Raw genomic sequence first — 9,045 nt, 5'->3', positions numbered from 1 at the left:
TGGTATAATAACAGACTCTAAATTTGAAATGCTTGAAGTGGTAATGGGGGTTTTAACTCCTTTACCAAAAGGATTTCTGGAGTTTAAAAAATCAAAAATATGATCTATAGTGCGACAAAATTTAACTGTTGCATCTATATTTTGAAACCCTTGCATACGAATATCTTTTAAAAAAAGTAATGCGTCTGCTGTAGAACTACTTAACATTTGTGTTGCTAACTTAACCTTCATTTTATTCTGATGCCACATAATATGATTTTGGTTTATTTTATTGGCTAACTTTAATGTAAGATTTGTTTGAACTTCGTATAATTTTTCAAAATAATTCCAATTAATTGCTCCTTCGGCAGATAATAATAATCTCGCATTTCCCAGAGTGTTTCTGGCTAACATTTTATATTATCATAGGTATCTATATTTTCAAACTCACATCCTAAAATTTTCATTGTTAAAAAATTAACAAATGCCCCATCACATGTTATACCCCAAACTCTTAGACCGGCATCATGTGTAACTGTTAAAGCTGTTTTTATAAGCTCTGCTTGAGTTGAATTATTTATTTTATTTTGAAAAAAATAACCTACAGGACATTTCCATTTCCCATTCAAGCATTTCAAGCTGACCAAAATGAAAACTAGGACCTCAGTTGCTGGCGTATTATTTCCTTCCAAATCTAATTCATTTCCATAATCAGAGAAACCAACAAATGTATCAAGTTTTTTATCCGATACAATTTGTTTCTTTATGGCCATTGCATCAAACACTAAATTGCAATCTTTATCAACTGTTGGCAAATTTTTAAGACATGACAAAACTTGACTTAAAAATCTAGGGTTTCCATTGATTGAGCTGGTCCAGTTTCGTATAGCTGATATATGAGGCAATCTTAGGATGGATCTAGAAAATACATATAAATATACAATAATACAATAATTATGAATTAATAATATATATTATTTTACTATAATAAGTACTAAGCAGTGTGTTACCAACTAACCGGCAAAATTCATAAGCTTTAGGCGAATAATAATGAAGCGTAAGTGCAAATTCTTTTATAACAGTACTATAGTGTCGACCTTTAGCCTTACACTCTAAGTTTTTAAGCTGGTTCTTAAATAGTTCTGCCGACATTCCACCAAACTTATCTAACAAAATATCTTCATATTCTGAATATGATAAGGGATACCTTTATTTGTTAAATTTTTTAATAAGTCTTTTAAGTTATTAATAACTTTGTTTTGTCTCCTAACTTTTTGCTGCAATAACTTAATTTTCTTAAATTACTTGGTAGGAGTTGACTTAGCAATATATTTTTGTGGAGATGCTGTGTACATCATTCTATTTTTACATTTATATTTAGATGGTGTTCTTAATAAAACTTTAGTTTGTTCAAAAGCATCATCAACAAATTCTTAAATAACTAAATCTTGATCTTCACTTGTTAGATCTTTAAGATAATAAGAATAATATAAATATTTTATTTTAATTTAATTATTTATATACCTTATAATAAATTAATTTATATCAACAGCTAGTAACTACCTATGATAAAAATAATACATTCTTTTTTCATTTTTATAAATAAATATTAAACTTAGAGATGAAAAATATTAAATCATAATTTGCAATAATGATTCATTGATTAGAAAAAATCAAGATTAGTTAGATTTCTATAGGAAAGAAAAATAATAATAATAGATGGATCAAGAATACTCGGTGACTTACTTGTATCATTAAGAGGACGCCACACCCGTCTTTTTGCATCAAAAATAATGCATTCGTATTTCAAATGCTACGAAGTAAATAATGGTCGTAGACCCATAAGTAATACACTGTTTAAAAGGTGACAGTTTTTACTATGTTTTGTTGGAATCAGATATTTAAAATATAATTTATTTTCTAAAATACAAGCAAATTCGTTTTTATAAAACGATATTTTGTTATGCTGTTACGCTCGCTTGTTAATGCAAATTCCAGAAATCGGTTTCCAACAAAACATAGAAAAAATTATAGCCTTTCTAACAGTATATTTTTTATGAGTCTACGATCATTGAAGACTTCGTAGCATTTGAAGTACGTAGAAGGGTTTCCATTGTTTCCAAAAAAAATGTATAATTCCTTACACCGTCCACTGGCGCACCTAGCGGCTGCTTCATTGCAGTGAATTCTAGCGGCGGCGGCGCTGCCCCACTCTATGACACAACCAGACCAGTCCGTTCTGTGTAGTGTGTACTAATAAAAATAGCACTGCCGCCTGCCGGAATATAAATTAGCGATAACGTCGTCTACTCGTCTCTACGATCCCGTATTGGGTCGAGCAATAATAATAATAATAATAATATAATATACCTAATTATTTATTATTATAATTTGGTTTTGGACTCCTGCGTCTGAGTATCTGTGGTAACTCTATGTCTATACGCCCGGTGGTTTGCGTTGAATTATGAAAATACGTATACATAATACATACTACATCTACAATAATACAATTAAATTTTCGTTGTATGGGTTATAAAAATTATACAGTATACACATAGAGATCTATGGTATCACCATCAGTTATATCTGTCTTATATACGACAAATTCTAAGAATCGTCTACTACTAATATAATATATAAATTATAATATTTTGAATCAAAATAGTTTTGTTAGACTGCGGGCGCTGCGCCGGGGGGAACACTTAATCCAGACTTCAGTAATCAATTTACTATTTAATTTCAATCGGTCATCAGCGTTTATTAGCTATATCCGAAAATTATTACTTATTTGATTTTTGTGCATTTAATAAAAATGGATGACCGTCGGAATGACAAAAAGAAGCGTCTAGCACCGTCGAGATGTACAAGTATAAAAAAAAAAAATTTAGGTAGACTTAATAATTTTAAGAAAAAAACAGTGACATGGTAAGTATAATTATTTAATTATCATATTTTAGTACAGTTGAAATACGTAGGTATACTTTAAACAGGGAAGCGGAACCTAGCACATCATCGATTCACTTATTAGGAACTGATGAAATAGGATCTTTACCATCGTTATCGTTTATGCAAGTTAAAATAGATTAACTACATATATTTTTATTTAAAAAAATAAAAAACCATAACGTTTTATTATTTTATCTATAGAGAACCGATGCTAACTAGTACGCCAAAATTCGATTCTATGACACATTGCCCTAAAACGTCTTCATTGGATACAGAAATAGGAAGTAGTTTAGTAAACGGTATACCCTTTCATGTGTCTGGTGTCGAAAATCATCAATTATCTGTAGATTTGTCATCTGATGCTGATACAGTGATTTCTAAGTATATAAAATTTATGTTGTGTACTGTGTAGACTGTAGAGTGTGCACTATTGTCACTATTTACCTTTAATCAATTTATAAATATAAAATAACATAATATTATTTATTAAATTAAATGATTATTATATTAATATTTTTTTTACCTATAGAGAACCTATTAGATCTTCATTAGATATTACAGAAACAGGAAATAGTTTAATGTTCGGTGTACCCTTATGTAATGTGACTGATGTTGAAAATCATGAATTATGTGTAGATTCGTCATCTGATGCCGATACAGTGATTTCTAAGTATATTAAATTTATGTTATGTACACTATCATCACTATATTTTATAATAAATAAAAAAATATATAATATTATTTACTAAATTTATATTTTCTTTTTATTTATTATTAACGTAACAACGTATAATTAATTAATTACGTAGAATTATATTAATTATTTTATAGCACTCTTGAAGGCAGAAGAATAGTAGACATATCTCACTTATTCGATCAAATTAAAAACACCGTTCACGATTCAGCATTTGGCTGTACTTTTATAGATATGCAATTTCAGTCGGAATGTAGAAGAGGATATAAATCGGTTTTTATATTTAAATGTAAAATGTGTTGTAAAAGTAGTTCAATTACTACGGAAAAAGATGTACCAGAAAATAATTACTTACCAATAAATAAAGCGGTAGTTAGTGGAAGTTTATCTATTGGTATGTAAAGAAAAGCAATAAATAATAATCTGTAGAGTGACATTTTTAAATTATTTAAATATTATTACAAGGGTAAAGAACTTTTAGTATTTGTATTTTTGTTTTGCCAATCACAAAAAAGCAAAGTATGAAACAAATGTGTTTCATGCTTTCACAAAGCTATTTTTGAAATTTTATTTTGTATTTTTTTTTTTTTTTTTTATTTTATATTTCGAATTATTTTTGATTTTAGGGCGTATTTCTTTCATTTTATACTATTAGATGCATATTTTAAAAAGTTTATAATTTTATCAATATTTTTGGTTACGGGACTTATTGATTCGGGGACATTTTGATCCGCTGGGGACAATTTAGTCCTTTTGAATCCGTTTTCTACAAAACATCAAAGCTTAACTGCAAATATTTATTGTTTAGTATTTGGAACGTAGTACATAGTATTTGAATAATTTTACTAAAATTTAAAAAAAAAATAGGGATTGGATTTACTCAATTAAATGAACTTTCGGCTTCCCTCGAAATACCTTGCCTCTCAGCTACTTCTTTTTCAAAATATCAAGTAAAAGTTGGAAATGCTGTTCAGGATACAGCATGGGATGAAATGATTAAAGCTGGGAACGAAGAGAGACAATTAGCTTTAGAATGCGGAAATACTGACGTTGATGGTACACCAATGTGCACTGTAGTTGCGGATGGCCAGTGGTCTAAACGCAGCTACAAAACTAAGTACGATGCATTATCAGGAGCGGTAAGATAATAACCATAATTTGTGCAATGATATGTAGGAATAATATATTATACAAAATTCAATTTTAGGCTACAATAATTGGGTACAAAACTGGTAAAGTTTTATTTGTCGGCATTAAAAATCGGTACTGTGCAGTGTGCCAGAGATCGAAATCTCTAAGCCAAGAAATTCCAAAACATAATTGTTTTCTTAATTGGAAACAAGCGTCCACTGCAATGGAGGCCGGTGGTATAGTGGAAGGTTTTTCAAAAAGCGTTGAAATGCATGGACTCAAATTTAATAAGCTTATTGGTAATATTATATATTATTTTAACTTACCATGTAATGAATTACAATTATTTTCCTAAGCTTTTGAATTCTGAGCTTAGCAATTGGTTTTCCAATTATATATGTGTTTTTATTTATAATTATTATTACTAGTTTATGTGTGGAGGGCAGACCATCAAAATAAGTTGCTATTAATTTTATAAATATTCGGGAAAAATAAAATAAACAAGAAAATTTATGCAAAACCCGTTTTTGATATAAATTAACAATATTTTAAAATATATAAGAGACAGTTTTTTTATTTGTGAGTAAAAAAGCTTGAAAATGCGTTATTCTGCAAGGTTTGCTGTAACTCAAAAGTGAAAAACTGTTTGTACTTGACATTTTTACTAAATGTTAATATTAGCTTTATATATATAATATATATACAATATACACGATAAAGTTTTCAAAATATTTCGATTTTTTTTTTATCTAGACAGTCTAGATAAGCGTTTAGAGTTCAAATTAATAATTATTAAAAACTAAGTCAAAATCGCAAACATTTTTACAAACGTATAGGCTCAGTCTCCGCTCAGAAATCGTTTTTGATTTTATACAATAAGTATGGTTTAGTTTTAGTATACTGACATTTTAAACAATATTCTTATGATTTTTGTAATAGGGGACGGAGACAGTAGTGTTGTGAAACGACTAAATGAGATTTTACCATATGGCCCTAGATTCATGATACAAAAGATCGAGTGTCGAAATCACTTGCTGCGCAATTATATAAGTAAACTTAAAATGCTGGCTACAAAAACTGAATATCCAGTAACAATACGAAAGTTTATCGTGACTAATATCCTAAGATTTCGATCTGATGTTACTAAAGCAATTAGTTATCAAAAAGATATATTGGATAAATCAAAGAATCAAAAAATTGCAGGTAATTCGTATATAATATAGTTGTGTGCGTTTTAAAATTAATCATACTAACGTTATAAAAATGTTTTCAGATCTTAAAAACGATTTGAAGAATGCACCTTATCATAGATTTGGACAGCACCAAGAATGTAATTCTTATTTTTGTAAAGGGTCAAAAATAGGTGAAATCAACATGGTACCAGAAGCATTACGATGTGGTATTTTACTAGAAATAGACAAAATTACATCTCGTTTAGTAAATAATAGCTCCAGCTTAATTGAAGATCTAGATAACAATATATGCGAGCAATTTAACTCAATTATCAATAAATACGTGGGTGGAAAAAGAATAAATTTTTCGCAAAGTAATAATTATTCGACCAGAATAAAAGCAGCTATTATTTCCTTTAATTCTAAAGCATATTTAAGCACAATCCATAAGAAAATTATGAATTTTAGTCCAGGTAATTAACCAATAACCATATATATACATTCTTTTATGCTATTGTACCTATTTATGTGAAAGTATTTAAATTTAAATGCATTATAAATAAACATATTTTATATTATTTATCATTCAATAATAACTATTTTATTTTAGATTCTGAAATCTGAAGGAATGATGAATGTATTGATTTTAAATGATTTGTGTTTTTTTTTTTATTATTTTTATTTTATTTTACATTTACATTACGGGACGAACCCTTTAAAACATTACAATATACAATAAATATTAATTTGTTTTATGGAAACGAGGCTCGATTTTAGAAGGAGAATGAAGAGTCAGTGTTATAATTTTTATTTTTCGTCTGACGCCTGACGGCACATTTTTGAGCGGTAAAACTGTAAAAGTGCTTCGATTTTTAGACTTTTCTCTACAGTAACTTTATGATACTATATAGTATACCTATGATAATATAAATAATATTATGATAACTACATGCAATATTTTTGGGAAAAAATTGATTAACCATATGCCATATTATGCAATCGCCAAACCGTCCTAATTGAAAAATAAATTACTTTTAATAAAATAAAATATATAACAATATTTAATTTAAATATAATATATACTAGACTGACAAATCATCTCCGTTCATAATCGTTTTTCGTATACAATGATACCTATCATTTCATTAAAATTTAATACACACATTATAGTGACCTATATACTCCATTTTATTTTGGTTTTATGATAACACTTTGGAGAGTAAAATAAATTGTACACAATTTAATATTTATTATACAAAACACTAATTATAGTCTTCATACTTATATATATTTGTATTACATAAATTTTAGGAACAATTGGTAAAAAGTTCATGAAAAATACTGATCGAATAAGACTAAATACTATAAACCGACGGAAATTGTACAATAGTAAAAAAATCCATAGGAAGAAAATGGTTAGTGCCCGATCAAAAGGTCCTGACAGTCATTATGGGTTAGCTGAACCTCTAATGGATACTTTAGATGAAGATGAACTACGAAAAAAGAAAAATTCATTTATTCAATATCTACATACAGTTGACTTAAAAAAAATTGAAATCGATACGAGGGATCAAAACTTGAATCCCAATTGGTTTCAAGAACGAAAAATTAGGTTGACAGCTTCACGATTTGGTGAAATTTGCAAAATGCGACCAAACACCAGCTGCAAGACCAAAGTCCATAACATACTGTATAAGCCTCCTGTTACATCTAAACAAATGAGTTATGGGCATAATATGGAACATGAAGCTAGAAAAAAACTAGAGGAGATCATTAAGCTGGACGTTCAATTAAGCGGGCTTGTTATAGATACTAATTTTCCATATTTAGCAGCAAGTCCAGGTTATTTTTTGTTATTAAAAATGTCGTAAATTAATTAAGTATTCATTTAGTACCGATAAAAATTACACATTTACCTATATAATTAATAATAATATCAATAATGAATAACATTATATTATAATATTTTTCATTTGTTTGTTTTAGATGGTTTGGTTGGGGATCATGCTATTGTAGAAATAAAATGCCCATACACAGCAAAAGATAGCGAAAACAGTGTTGATGCCGTAAATAATAAACTTGTAAGCTATATCTATGTGTTTTAATTATAGTACTATACTATTATATTTATACATATAAAATCGTGTAAATATTTATATGTAATATGTATCATAAGAATGAACCCTTTTTTATTTAGTTGTCATATTGTAATATAACACAAGAAAATAAACTTCAGTTAAAAAATGATCATCAGTATTATTATCAAGTTATGGGTCAACTTCATATAACACGTAGAAATGTATGTTATTTTGTTGTTTACGCCAAAAAATGGATAAGTGTGGAACATATTTATTACGACAAAACATTTTGGGAAGAAAAAATGATCAAAAAGTTAAATTTGTAAGGAATTTCAAATTTTATCGAGTTAAATGTATTTGTATCATGAAAAAATTATAAATGTATGTTTTTAGGTTTTACACTGAATGTATTTTACCCGAAATTGTTGATCCACTGTATGGGAAAAGACTTCTTATATCAGACATAAGAGAACCCACTTATATAAAAGAAAAAATAAACGAGCGACTAACAATTAAATAAAATATAAATGTACCACCTATATACCTGCAATAAGTAGACTAGCGACTAGGTATACTAATATACTATACTATAGTATAATATATTATTATATTATATTGTAAATATCTATACTATTATACTACTAATCTTTATACATATTAATTTCTTATTGTAATCTTGAATTTGGTGGGCTAATCTTTTTATGTTTTTAGTTTTAGATCGTTTTAACTCTTTATACCTACCTACATAACTACATAAAATAATGTATTTAATTTTTAAGTGTGTGTAAGTAAGTAGGTACAGGTTATTGTGCTCAATAGTCAATATTCTATTTTTCTTTGAATTACCAAAAAAATATGTTAGTGGCAACAGGTTCATGAACTAAAGTATAACGTAAAATGTATACGCAATAGGTACATTTACCTAAGTATATAACTATACTACAAAATTAATATTTATAGATATTTAGATAATATTAGTTTAGATTATTGTTATAAATTAGGTATTATTTAATGAATAAATATTTTATGAAGTAAGTATCTAATA

At 27.7% G+C, this 9,045-nt stretch overlaps 1 protein-coding gene across 1 annotated transcript; it reads left to right on the top strand.

The window, feature by feature from the left end:
• Window positions 1-3,647: 3,647 nt before the first annotated feature.
• On the top strand, window positions 3,648-8,806 carry LOC132931411 (uncharacterized). The gene is made up of 9 exons (XM_060997411.1): window positions 3,648-4,013; window positions 4,487-4,758; window positions 4,827-5,049; window positions 5,690-5,953; window positions 6,024-6,395; window positions 7,234-7,764; window positions 7,909-8,003; window positions 8,120-8,322; window positions 8,394-8,806. The coding sequence occupies exons 1-9, from the start codon at window positions 3,854-3,856 to the stop codon at window positions 8,518-8,520; spliced, it is 2,247 nt and encodes a 748-aa protein (XP_060853394.1). The 5' UTR covers window positions 3,648-3,853; the 3' UTR covers window positions 8,521-8,806.
• Window positions 8,807-9,045: the final 239 nt, after the last annotated feature.

The sequence above is a fragment of the Rhopalosiphum padi genome, unplaced genomic scaffold (genome assembly GCF_020882245.1).
Source record: "Rhopalosiphum padi isolate XX-2018 unplaced genomic scaffold, ASM2088224v1 scaffold1, whole genome shotgun sequence".
NCBI classification, from domain to species: domain Eukaryota; kingdom Metazoa; phylum Arthropoda; class Insecta; order Hemiptera; family Aphididae; genus Rhopalosiphum; species Rhopalosiphum padi.
Note: the sequence above shows the minus strand (reverse complement) of the source record. Positions and strands in the feature narration are given on the sequence as shown.

Coding starts and splice junctions, on each gene's coding strand:
- LOC132931411 (XM_060997411.1), top strand. CDS start 3,854: ATGCAATTTCAGTCGGAATGTAGAAGAGGATATAAATCGGTTTTTATA. Junction 5,954..6,023: donor AAAGAATCAAAAAATTGCAG/GTAATTCGTATA, acceptor AAATGTTTTCAG/ATCTTAAAAACGATTTGAAG. Junction 6,396..7,233: donor AATTATGAATTTTAGTCCAG/GTAATTAACCAA, acceptor CATAAATTTTAG/GAACAATTGGTAAAAAGTTC.